Source organism: Lotus japonicus, chromosome 1 (genome assembly GCF_012489685.1).
Source record: "Lotus japonicus ecotype B-129 chromosome 1, LjGifu_v1.2".
NCBI lineage: Eukaryota > Viridiplantae > Streptophyta > Magnoliopsida > Fabales > Fabaceae > Lotus > Lotus japonicus.
Genome location: NC_080041.1, coordinates 136,356,991 through 136,370,439, shown reverse-complemented (window position 1 = coordinate 136,370,439; position 13,449 = coordinate 136,356,991). Strand labels below are relative to the sequence as shown.

General features: G+C 36.0%; 2 protein-coding genes across 2 annotated transcripts; both read right to left on the bottom strand.

Moving 5' to 3' along the window:
• Positions 1–244: 244 nt before the first annotated feature.
• On the bottom strand, positions 245–6,770 carry LOC130731385 (phospholipase A1 PLIP1, chloroplastic). Its single transcript, XM_057583668.1, has 6 exons — positions 6,395–6,770; positions 2,935–3,635; positions 2,139–2,657; positions 1,851–1,910; positions 1,311–1,727; positions 245–1,002 (listed from the first exon to the last, which is right to left on the bottom strand). The coding sequence occupies exons 2-6, from the start codon at positions 3,583–3,585 to the stop codon at positions 580–582; spliced, it is 2,070 nt and encodes a 689-aa protein (XP_057439651.1). The 5' UTR covers positions 3,586–3,635; positions 6,395–6,770; the 3' UTR covers positions 245–579.
• Positions 6,771–8,217: 1,447 nt separating this feature from the next.
• On the bottom strand, positions 8,218–12,665 carry LOC130731384 (endoribonuclease Dicer homolog 2-like). Its single transcript, XM_057583667.1, has 10 exons — positions 12,432–12,665; positions 12,037–12,293; positions 11,531–11,946; positions 11,336–11,433; positions 11,039–11,235; positions 10,612–10,821; positions 10,109–10,492; positions 9,409–9,690; positions 8,873–9,207; positions 8,218–8,679 (listed from the first exon to the last, which is right to left on the bottom strand). The coding sequence occupies exons 1-9, from the start codon at positions 12,448–12,450 to the stop codon at positions 8,878–8,880; spliced, it is 2,193 nt and encodes a 730-aa protein (XP_057439650.1). The 5' UTR covers positions 12,451–12,665; the 3' UTR covers positions 8,218–8,679; positions 8,873–8,877.
• Between the last annotated feature and the right edge of the window lie 784 nt (positions 12,666–13,449).

The window sequence follows — 13,449 nt, the reverse complement described above, 5'->3', positions numbered from 1 at the left end:
AGCACGTTAAGTGCTAAAGGTAGACATGTTAACCTCATGGACAAAAGTGAATTCCAATTCACTACTACGATTTCCTAATCTCTTTGCATGAATAACAAGAAAGCACTGAACTTCTTCATAGAATCCACATCAATCACAAAAAAGTTATTTCTTTGTTTATCTTCCTTATGTTAGGTTATTTGCATTGAAAATGGATTATTAAGGCTATGCAAAAATATCCTTCATTGCCATGCAATTCAAGACAAACATTAAAACAAACTTCTCTTATGGATTAAAATGAAAATCTGTTCATGTACAAACAGAAATTAAACCATAAGAAACCACTCTTTTGTTGGCAACTTATTTAGTGTGTCTATACAAATACATCATCATGTATATATTGGAATTATTGACATTTTGCGTACAATGATAATCATATATGGACTATGGAGTGATGAATACATACACTGCTAGCTAGATGTTTATAGATGTACATAAAATAAAATGATGTTACTAAGCCAATTTAGTTCCATGATTTTATTTTATCAAGATCTGGTGTTCTGGAGGAACCTCAGAAGAAATTAATAAGAAAAAGGCATTTTAGACCCCAGTTATTATCTCCTTTGTCATGAATCTGCATCTCTCCATGTTTTGTTCATGGCTCCACAAGTGAGGAGATGGTGAAGTCAGCAGTGGCCATAACTCATTAATCCTCTGCTCCCTTACTCTGCGAACCAGAATCTTGGAATGTTGTCTCAGGATTCCATTGACAGCTTTGAGGTAGTTGCTGGAGTCATGGTCTCTCAGAATTGTGCCTTCTGAACCATATGCCGTTGGATCACTGAGTGTTTCAATAGGATGCGGTTGATTAAGGAAGGTTCTAAGAACACTTGGAGAGTATCCGCATCTAGTACTGTCCAAGGCATAGAAGGCACTTCCTGGAGGGAGTAAAGGATGTGGAGGAGATGTCTTCTCATCAGGTTGGAGAATGAATATTTTCCCCAGTGGTGAGTACAATAGCTTCTGAAAATATAAGTAAATAGATGGTCATATAATCTAGCACTAGTCCTTCATAATTCAATATTCAATGAGTTCATGATTTTTGTCCAACCAAGCCTATAAGTCTCAACTCAAAAGCCATATGCATAAAGTAGTTTATATGAATAAGTGCTCAATGCTCATGCTTACCTATAAACTATTTTGAGTTTGTTTCAACAAGCTTATGAATAGGGCTTATGTGGTATGTGATAATGTGCTTCAGTGCTTTTGACATAGGTGATTAATTAAGTTGTTTACTTAAACACACCCTGAATGAGGGATGATATGCTTACATTTTTCGTGAGACAAGGATGTGACCGAAACGTGCTGTTCAAGCGCTTGAGGACTAGAGCTACATGGTTGGGGTAATTGCAGGAGAAGGCCCTTGGAACAATATCTCTATGCATCATCACACAATGGATTTGACTCTCATCCATGCCTAGCTCATCCATTAGTTTTTGGCCTCCACAGAATACAAATGGTGAGCCAAAAGTTACTACTGGCAGAAGGGTTGAGGGGGTGACAACCTTCCTAGCCAATAGCATCAAATGAACCAAAAGGGAGAGACTTCCCCCAAGGGAGTGTCCAGTGAATTGAAGCTTTGCACGATCACCATGTCTTTTCAAATGGTCCATTATTTCTGGCATGAATTGCTCATATATTCCTTTTGCAGCTTCATAGATTCCTCTGTGAACAAGCACATCTGTGCCCTGTCAGAGAATATGTTACATGAGTGCTTTGGTGTTTTTCTTATAAAATCAAAGCCTGAAAAATTGTTTAACAGCACAATGAATGAGACTGTATTGTCTCTATAAATGAACAATTGTCCTTACTTCAAATTTGGTGGGTTCAAAGAAGAGATTTGCATGCCAAGATGCCACTGAGTCTGAACCCTGCAATATGAAATAACATTGCTTGTCAAATTTCACCAATATATAACTCAAAGGTACAACTCACATAACGATCATGAGAGGATCATCTGCAATGTTGTGTCTATCCCTTTCTTCATACATTTTCAGAGAATCGCACAATTAGACACGTGATTTTATATGATAATGTCATGTGAAATTTTGAACATGAGAGGATCCTCATTTGATAAAAAAGAGTGACTAAGGAATTACCTGAATAACAAAACATCTAGTGTAATTGCTGAAATCATCACAGACAAACCACTCACAAGGTGATGAATGGAGTGATTGTAGGTCCTTTGCTGTTTCATGCCTTTCCCTCTCACCTGCTGCAACCACAGAAGTCATTGTTGAGGCGGCCATGTAAGCTGCAACCTCTGATTTATAACCCCGTGAGGTTGCTTCTGCCTCCTGTTGTGGTGAGTCTACTCCATTAGAATCCTTATTGTTGTTATCACTATGCTGTGACTTTGCAGCAAGGGACAAGAGGTCCTTAGCTCGCAATTGGACATAAGAGGCAGCTGAAGCAGCAATGTCATAAGCAACCCGGATTTGATGCTTGTTTTCATTATCTTTGCATTTCTCTGAGCCATCTTGACTTGCTGCTGAATCATCTATAGGAACTCGAGTTGAGTCTTGATCAAGTTTCGCTTTTAACTTAGCAATTTCAGCTTTCTTCTCTAAAGAAGATGTTACAAATTGAAGACTATAGTATCTCCTCAAATCCATAGCCTACAAATTGATTGGCAATATATAGTTACATGCTTATGTTTCTCTTTTGGTTCATACATGGAAAAAGGAAAATGAAGAAACATATATGAAATCTAATAACCAAATAGTACATGTTTGAAAATATTTCTAAAATTGAAATCAATACGGGAGAGAAGCTTCTCTAAGTAGCTTATGAACGTCATAGTTGATTCTGAGGAAAAATAAGTTGATCCAAACATGTTATAAATATGCATCTCTTGAGAAGAAATCGAGAAATTTTGGTACCATTGGTGCTTACCTTGATTTTAGGTATTACATAAGCCATGTTGCAAAGGAAAGCAAGCTGAGAGTAGTGTTTGGTATCAGTCCATGGCACTTGAGCAAGAAATTTTGAGAATGAGTCATGATCATATGTCACTTCTTGCTCTTCTTCTTCATAATCCACCTCACAAACACTGTCATCTACATCACAATCACATTCACCAGAAGTAGTGTTGTCGTAGCACGCCCCATCATCCATATGTATACTTTCTTTAGGTATTCTGTTTCTCCAACGCTTCTTAATTTCCATAAGCCTCTCTACCCAGTTGGTTCTATCTACTCTCTCTTCTTCACTGCTAATTTCCTCCATGCTTTCCTCAACATGAAAACTCTTCTCCCTTATATTTACTCCCTTACTTGTTTGTGAGTCAAATAAGAAGGAGCGAAGCGAATTTGGGAAAATGGAACTTGAAATCTGAAATGGAGAATTGCCCTTATGGTTTGATTGCATTGATGTAGCTTGTATGCGGTTGATGTGGCTATATAAGTGGTTCTCAGAATAAGACCTTCTCATAATGGAACGTGTACACAACAAGTCTTTGTTGGAGTGTGAGCGGCGAAGATCATTCTGCTCTGTGGATATGTCCATAGTTGGAGAGGTAGGCATTGCAATAGCAGAGTAAGCCATAGCTTGTAATTTTCATGCAATTCAGCAAGATCTCACAATGTACATGGTTTCTGCAAATTACAACAAATTTGTCAGACCTCAAAGCTTGATATGTGGAGTTTAACTTACTGTTTTGTTATTGAAACATGCCTGTTACATGGACATGGATTATATAAGAAAATTTACAAAAACTATGTTTCTTGTTATCAACGAGAACCTTATGAAAGAAGTTAAAATTTACAAACTTCTCAGTTAAATTGATTTAGGCTATCCTTTGATACTTGATGTCAATAGACGTTAACACTCACCTAAAGACAAAAATGTAAACAAAACATTTTCTATGGATTAAAATGAATGTTCATTCAAGTTACACTCAACTAATATTCAAACATACGTAATTAACATCATTGAACATAACTCCTATCTTAAGGTATGGACAAAAACATAGTAAGTTGTGTATGTGTTACCAAATCCAATGACATAGATAGGTTAGAGACCAAGATTATTGGAAAACTCTGACGATGTAAACCATTATGTCTGACATTCACTTGGATCATATTACAAAACATCGAGGAAAGACATACAAAGTTCGTTGAATTCTATAATTCTGAATAAGGACATGCTTTATGTAGCTAAGTGCCCCATGTTGTTGACCTTACCAACCTATCAGAAGAAAAGTTATCAAGCAAAACAAGGATAAGGAAAGGGTGAGAGACAAGTCACATTTTTTTGTTTGAAAACAGAAGACACCATTAATTTGAGTTAGGAAAGGTTATGGCTAAGATTGTAGGAGTACGTTAATTTCCTCGGTATTACCACCTTATTAAGAGATCTAACTTTCAACCGACATGGTAGGAGGGAAAATAGAAAAGAAAAAGACTTCCTCCAACTTCGATAAGCACTATTGATTTTTTGAATACTCCTATCCCCAAAAAAAAGTATACTCAAACAAAATGAAAACAATATAAAGTACCTCGGAATTTCCGAAGTAATATTCCAATCATATTCATATGATCCTATCATACTTTATATTTTTAAGAATATTATTTTTTACGGCATGGTAGTATTTTCCTGTTTTTTTTTTGGTAAGGAGTATTTTCCTGATAATTTCATTTAAAAATGGTTTTTTCTTGTTACTCAAATAAATCGTCTAAAACCTCCATCATATAAGGCATATAAAAGATATTTAAATTCATGGTAATAATATCGTTAATAAATCTTAGCCTTAGTAAAAAAGTGATAATATCTTAAACATTATAATATATGGTAAATATCCTAATCTAAATCAATATAGAATAATACCAATATTTGCTGATTATTTTTTTCAAAAAATTATATTATTCATACAAAAAATTATACAACACTTTCTATGAATTTTTTTTTTCTCTCTATCTCTCTTTAGCACATAAATAATAATATTATTGTACATTTTTATCTCTCTCTTGAGCACATAAATAGTCTTATTCTACATTTCTATCTCTTCATATATATCTCTTTTTAGTGGATCGGATCCTCTTACGTGCAAATCTTCTCATGTTTACTCATCTACCTAGAGAGCTTGGGTGATAAAAACGTTGGAAAGTGTTTTGTTCTTATTCAATTCTTATTCGATAATCATCCACTTGGTAGGGCTTGGGTCGCCCACTTGTACAGAAGTACTCCCTATAATCAGGGGTTCTTCCATAACTTAGCAATGTAGTGCATATAGTAAACATGTAAATAGTTTAAACATGTGTACATATATTGACATGTGTACCTCGCCTACTGAAATAATATTTGTGAGTATTAAAAAAAACAATTCGCGTTGTTAGAATATAATATAAAACCATTCATATGGCCCTTACCCAAAAGCTTAAGCTTTTGGGATAAAGTGGTTATTTGACATGGTATCAGAGCCTCTATGGCCGAGAGGTCTAGAGTTCGATCCTTGCTCCCCTCACTTTCTAATTAAAAGTGGAATTTAATTAAGCACATGGTAGGTGGGCCTGCGCATTTATCCACGCTTCAAGCCCAAAAGGCTCTTGCGTGAGGGGGCGTGTTAGAATATAATATAAAACCATTCATATGGCCCTTACCCAACAGCTTAAGCTTTTGGGATAAAGTGGTTATTTGACATGGTATCAGAGCCTCTATGGCCGAGAGGTCTAGAGTTCGATCCTTGCTCCCCTAACTTTCTAATTAAAAAGTGGAATTTAATTAAGCACATGGTAGGTGGGCCTGTGCAATTATCCACGCTTCAAGCCCAAAGAGCTCTTGCGTGAGGGGGCGTGTTAGAATATAATATAAAACCATTAATGTGGCCCTTACCCAACAGCTTTATATAAAAATTAAATTACTTTACAGGTAGAATAATATTTTTCAGGAAAATATCTTACAAATTATTATTATTATTATTATTATTATTATTATTATTATTATTTATTTGGTTAAATTATAAGGTGAATCACAAAATGAAAAGCTAGTTTCATAAATAGTTTTGATTACGAAATAACACTGAAAACAGTGTCTAATTAAAAGCCAATGAAATTAAGAAATCAAACCCAGTGTTCATGTTCATGTTCATGTTCATGTTCATATTCATATGCAAAATGCCACCGTGACATTATATGAGCTGTTTCATCAAAATCAGATTCTGTTTTTTATTTTTTTTTTGCTATTGATCTTAAGGAATCTTTGAGATCTGATCTGAAAACTTAAGCTAGCAATCAACCAGATTCATTTACTTACACTTGTTGCATATAGCTAATTACCAGCACACACCAGAAGAAGCAGAACAAGAAAATAAAAAGAAGAATGTGGAAATGGATGAATGCAACATGCAATTACTTACCCTGATCATAGAGAGGCATTCAGGAATTGGAAGAACATTATGGCAGAGGAAACAATGGTGGTGGAACTGGACAGCGCATGTATGAAACTGCTTCTTCCACCAATGGTGGGGAATCATCCTGCTGCTGCATCATTTTTTGTTGTATTATTCAATCAAAATTAATTAATGTGCTTCTCTGTTCTCTCTCTGTCTTTTATATTGATTCCCTCCTCAGATTCATTCAGCTACTGCAACGTGACACAACCAATAAATAATCCAATATCTCTCTGATCTGTGTACAAGTGTGGACATAGAAAATTGAGGAAATGAATCACAAGAAACGACCATGGGAGTAGAGTAACAAAGAGCGTGGGTTGGATTCGGTTGCCAAACTCAAAGCATGAGGTATCTTTTATAGACCAAAATGTCCTTACTTGTCCTTTTCTTACAAACTTTAATTCGGTGCATGTGTTGCTTATGTGACAGTACTCAAAATCAATTGTGTATTATTGACTTCTGAAATCGGTGTTTCTGTAATTAATACAGGCCAATTCTATATAAAAAAATCATAAGAGATTTCTATAAATACCAACATGAGTTGGTATAACATATTTCATGTTCCAGATTTAACTCTCACATCCACATAACATCCACATAGATTAAAGTTTAAATCCTTTGAGGTTAGTAAGATCTTAATTGGTGTGCAATCCTTATTAGAGAAATCATCGACGCTCCTTCTAGGAGCGAGTCTCTGTTAGCCTCTCCAACATACCACTCATATCTTGTGTGGTAGTCTGAAGATGTTTTCTCTCGGTTCTAGCATTTTTTATGATATTATAGTCCAAGTATTTTTATATTTATTAATATTTTTAATTAAAAAATAAAATACAATTCAAAATAAATTATATGATGGAAACCCCTAGAAAGCTCATGATTTTCATTGCTAGGTCTTCTTTCTAAGGAAAAGAAACTTCAGATAAAAAATGTTGGCCAAAAATGTTATAAAAATTTCACCCTTTTCAGATTTTTCAAAGTGATGGAGCCATTAAACACAAAAAAGAAATAGTATGGGAGAGTAATATTGTCAAGTCCACTCATAAATGTGCATGTGCATCTAATTTCTAAGTAGGTTTAACCGAAACATAAACGCCTCTTTTGTTGGAAGATGGAGGCAAGAAGGTCATTTTCGTCATTTTAAGTTCATCACCCCCCAAACTGTAAATAGCAGAAACAAATAAATAAAAATGATTACAATGTTGGCAATTGGCATTGTTCGGTGGTGCTATGGCCAAATGTGCGGTTGCATGAAGCGGAGCAAGCCAGCTGCCGCCACATTCTCCACACTGGTAGCGGCAGCCGTCACCTCCTCTTTCGCCAGTAAATTCTCGATCCCCCTACGTAGCATCTGATTGTCTTCTTGTTTGACACGTGTCGTCACATGAGGAATTCTTACGAGGAAAGAACACCATTAGTTCTTTGCTGTTTTCTTATTGTTTCTGTCCCGTGATTTTCTTGGATTGGGCTCCGGTTGGGCCTTTCTTAACAGCCATTAACAACATGTTTGAGGGAATTGCATTTTTGAACTTTTTTTTAACCTTCACAAGTGTCTCAGTTGTATTTTCCAACAAATGACTCCTCTAAGGATAGTTTTCATTCTTAAAGAATTGATTTGGTTACTGCTAGACTAACACAATCTTTGGTAAAAGCTTTCCCTCCAAGTATTAACGCAGTTGCATTCAGAGAGATTCGAACCCAAGATCTCTTCTTAAACTTGAACAACCTCATGTCAAATGATCTATGCATTAGGTTATAATCTACATGACATTTTACTTGACCTGGTGCTCTTCACAAAAAATAAGATTATATTTATTGTTTAGATCAGGATACATATTCACTACCAATAGCAGTTACTAGTTCTCTCACTACGGATGTTCGCACCGAACGATAAATGAATGAACACGGAATGTGTTTCATTATCATGAACTACGACCTCATAGATCAGGAACGAGATGAGTAACGACCACATTTTACTAATTACACATCTTTTAAAAGAAAAATAAAGATAAGATGTGTAATTAGATGTTAAAAAAAGGATGTTTAATGTGCTATGTTCTTAACATGACTGAGAGATTGGGAAAAAAATGATGAAACCCTACACTTGATTTGGTATGGACGCCTTTATATAAGATCACTCCTCTTCAAAAACCCTCCACTGCATTCCTTTAGAAGAATCTAGCACTTGTAACCCTCCAGAGAACACAGGTTGGCTATCTCCCTTTTCATGTATATCATAAATAGGTGGGACTCTGAATATTTATGAAAAAGAGATACAAAATTTCAGTTTAACATTGTCATCTCATGTTAGAGGATGTATTCCCCAATCCCCATGCATATTACAAGATAAGTTATTTCATTTACAAACCAACAGAACAAAAAGACTGCAGAAAGTAAAGGGAATAAAAATTTCTTGCTGATCATTAAACACTTTGAATTGGTTACCTTCATCAAGAGTTCAAGAGTTTTAGAACTTCCTTGGAGGCAACTTTTCGTGCTATATCCTTATTAGCAGCTTTCTTAGTGTGCTCGTAATAGATCCGTTTAACTTTCTCCTGGATTGTATCTTTGTCATGGGGGTCGGGGAAAATGGTTTCTTTCATTTCATAATGTTCTTTTTGGCATAACTCTGTCAACTCCTGAATAGGATGTCGTTTTGCTGTTTCAGGTGTAACCAGGGGTTCCAAAAAAGGCCTTATGCTTTGGAAAACAACATCTTCCTTGTACCCTGAATCAACAAAAATCGCTCCTGCTATAGATTCTATAACATCTGCAAGTACCTGTCAGAAGTAGAATATACATAAAATGAAAAGCATTGAAAAAAATGTCAATTGCCAAGTGTGAATTCATTCCCTTTGTCAATTGTAACCTTAAAGGGTAAAGGCCATGTCTATATTAAACTGTGATATTGATAATGAAGAGACTCAAGAGTCAATAATACGGCAGTAGTACGTATAAGTATTGCAGTAATAAAAACTGACCTGAGAGAAATATGTTTCTAACTCCCATCCAAAACTTGATTCCAAAGATAAATTCTCAACACCTTTCATAGTGACTGCAATAAGCTTTTCTACCCCAGAGTCACAGAGAACGTGTTCATTCAGCTTAGCTTTAATGGCTGACAGCGCGTAACACTCATTGTTCACAGAAATAGACCTCATGATAGTTAAAAACTTTGCAGACAACAAATGAACAGGATATTCATTGTAGAAATACATCGTGATCACATAGTCCAACACTGCATCGCCAAGAAACTCTAGTCTCTGCAGGGAAAAATTAGTAGCAAAAACTCAGGTAGCAAGAAAAAGAATTGAAAATCATAGACACAATAACCTACAGGTTCTCAGTCTATAATATAAGAGTAATAACCTAACATGAGTGATTTTTAAATGACATGTCACAATCATATTGATGAGACAAGGAAGGGGACACCAAACAGAGACAGAAGAATTTGATCCTATAATTTCAACCGTACTATGATCCTATAATTTCAACCGTACCGCTAGATAAAAAAACCAAGGAAGTTCCATTATACACATTTACTTATCACTACTTAATTTAGATTATCTCCATGATGCAACTCATGAATTGCTAAATCAAATTTTATATATATCAATCTTAACAAATTCCCATAATATCACATCATTTTTACTACAAGTATCTACATAACCTCCAAAGTACCTGATAATTAAAAGCCTTTGGAAATTCTGTCCGATTGCAAGAACCATGTGTCAGAGCTTCTACTAAAAGGGAAGGGTCTTGGAATGAGTAGTTTAACAGGGATTCTAAATGGTTGACTCTTACAAGCTTCTCCGCGACAAAACTAAGGTGTCTCTCATATGGTATGATGTTCATGTCAACCTCGATTCCAATCCAATTAATAAACGATAAAGCTGCTTCTTTATCTCCTGTGCTAAGGAAGGCACCAATTAGTGCCTCAACAACATCAGCAACCACCTTCGGCTTTACTCCATTAACCAACTCTTCTTTTAGCAAGTTATTCTCTGACTTCTCGCCAGGTATAAGCCACTGTTGTGGTTCAAAAATTCCTTTTCTTATAAAACCCTGCAATATGAAAAGAATTTTTTTAACCATTACTAGAAAATTTTAAACCATAGTAGAAAATTTAAACTATTTATATTCTCCCAAGGTCATAGATGCAAAAATAAAGGGGGGGAAATTACAGGTAGTCCGCGCCTACAGCCATACTTAAACAAGACATCATTGGAAATCAACTGCTTCCTCTTTTCAGAAAGATCACCCTCACTAAGATTTTGGTGTGTTTTGAAAAGATGTTGGGTAGTGATGTACTTTAGAAAAGAATCTCCGAGTGTCTCTAGGGAATCATAATCAAAGGCCTCTTGACATTCCTTTGTAGTAATTGCTTCCAACACCTGTATGAGCAGTTCTAATGCTTGTCAAAAAACAAATGAAACACAGTTGTTGATATTTTAACATGTATATATTGTACTTCTTACAGGTACATATTCAGATGTTCTATCAACAGATATTCTATATTTAACAATTGTAAGAATCCACTTTAACATTGAATAACTATTAAAGAAACATAAAATTATCTACCTTAATGTTAAGCATTTTTTAGAGGTATACCTTGCAGATTGGGACAACATTTTGCACGCAATGATCCAGGAGCAACTTTTTTAATTTGAAGGCAACGAGCAAGGACTCGACCCGATGCATGATTGATGGAATGAATGAAAATGAATATATGGTATTGATTGCTATTGGTGACATGATTATATCACAAAGCTCTGGGGGCAATTGACAAGGGTAATCTATGCTTGGTCCTAGAAGTGCATCAAAAAATGAAAGAAAGAATCAATCAAGTTGCATTATGTTGATCTAGGAGATATAATATAAGCTACCAATGGTCAATTAGATCTAAACCTTTCAGCTTCTTTCTATTGCCTTTCAGAAGGTAATTTTTAACGTTAAAAACACCCCCCCTTCCACGAAGTAGGGATTTCTGCAATTCAATCTTGGGGCTGAAATTTTCAAACAAGAACCCAAGTTATTTATAGCGGCCAATGGGGGTGACTTATAAGACTAGCACACACACAATGAGCTGCAAGATTTACTTACTCGATTTTGAAGTCCTCCTTGTCGGTGGTATCTCGCTTACCTTTTTGGTGTTGCTGGCGTGAGTTTCCATTCAATTCCATTGCCCCATTGATATGAATTGTACCGTTATCAGGAGTGAAGACCACAGAATTTTTAAGTTTGCAAGAACAAACAATACCATTTTTGGTCCGCACATAATGAGTATGATCCTTACACTCACAGGTACTCTCAGATGAAAAAGGTACAGAAGAAATAGACTTCCAATCAATAATTGAATTTGAAGGTCTCTGGTCTTTAAGAATGGCTGGGAGCAGAAGATAATCAATTTCAGCATTATCTCCCAAACTAAAATCATCCGAATCACTTGTTAACTTATTCACTTCCCTGTTCAGAAGGATCCTAAAGAGAGTGGTCTGAAATCTTCTACAATTTTGAACCTGTAAAATAAAAATATACAAAACATATATAACCCAGCACTCAATTTTCTTTGACACTAGCTACCATGTAAACAGCACATGTAAGCACACCTCATCTGGACTAAGATCAATCGGTTCTACATGTCTGAGGTTTACTGACAAGTTTCCACCGTCAACACACAACTTAATTGGTGTGCCTGTGATTTCTGAGTCAAGTTCATTCCTCAATGCCAGCAAAATGTCATGAACCGACAGGTCATGTTCAAAATCCTGCGTCAACTCTATCAAATAGCAATGGTATGTTGGATTGCAAGTATTTGGTGAACAATTTACCAGTTCAGATGGGACATATTTGGGTTGATTCTTTCCTGCACAAAGCAAATAGATTTGTCAAACTACACTCAAAATATCAAAAAAATAACTTAAAAGAAGAAATGAGAATCAGATCAACTTTCAATTAGAAAAAGAGAGGGAAAGAACTAAGAATCTTAATCTAATGAAGTTACCGAATTCTTCCATGTTCATGACACTTTGATATTCTGATCAATATTTTAGTTAGTTCTAACTTATAGCAACGGAAGTGCCTGCAGGGACCACTATGTACTAGATTCCACACAGAACAAAAAAGGCTGAGTAAACAAGTAAAGTAAAGTGATTCATTTGATGTTGCATCTCCTTTATGAAACTTTAACCAAGTGCTTCACATAGTACAAAACGTGACTAGTGATTGTCAAGATGCATCAGAATCTCTATGACCAAGTAGAGTTCGATAATTGCCAGCCTCATTTTGACATAATTATATCAGATTTTAAAAAGGAAATTACAATATTATCCTTACCCACAATCTCCCTCTTTCTAGCTTTTTATTCTCCGCCACCTCCTTCCTCCAGAGTGTCAACAACTCCCTCCGCAGCAGTGTCTCCTCTTCCGACCACGCCATCCCAAGCGTTAAAACCGAACCACCATAGCTTCCTTCATCCACTCATCTTCGGCCACCATAGCACCGTGAAGTCTTTGCTTATCTCCACTCATAGTCTCAGCTACCGTCGTAACCAGCACCTCTGCGGAGCTCCACCGCGCATTTAGTTAAGTGGCTCCCTATTTTTCGACCATCACATTTGCCGGCAGCAGCGCTGCATCATCGATCCCCCCTCCCACTGCGATCAACTACCTTCTCCTACTAACCACCATCGCCCCACCCTAAACGCTCACCAGCAAAGTGAAAACAGTGCCGGAGCTGAGAGAAAGACGCGGCTGTGTCAGTCGGAAAAGTAAAGAAGATGGAAGGTGTGGGATTATGATTTCAGGGACATTATGGTCTTTCTACTATTATTTTTTTCGAAGTGAATCATGCTGTTCGGTTTCACATGTGCTTCAAAAGTGACAATAGCACAATTATTAGATGGGCATTTTCTGTGGTACAGGAAAATTTTTTTGGGTCTGGTACAGGAGTGACATGTACCATAGAAATAATAACATGTGGAAATATTATTTCTGATTTCTTGAAATTCTACATTAGCCGAG

Coding starts and splice junctions, on each gene's coding strand:
- LOC130731384 (XM_057583667.1), bottom strand. Junction 11,947..12,036: donor TTGATCTTAGTCCAGATGAG/GTGTGCTTACAT, acceptor TTTATTTTACAG/GTTCAAAATTGTAGAAGATT. Junction 10,822..11,038: donor ATGTTGTCCCAATCTGCAAG/GTATACCTCTAA, acceptor CTGCTCATACAG/GTGTTGGAAGCAATTACTAC.
- LOC130731385 (XM_057583668.1), bottom strand. CDS start 3,585: ATGGCTTACTCTGCTATTGCAATGCCTACCTCTCCAACTATGGACATA. Junction 1,911..2,138: donor CTAGATGTTTTGTTATTCAG/GTAATTCCTTAG, acceptor TTCATATTGCAG/GGTTCAGACTCAGTGGCATC. Junction 1,728..1,850: donor TTGAACCCACCAAATTTGAA/GTAAGGACAATT, acceptor ATTCTCTGACAG/GGCACAGATGTGCTTGTTCA.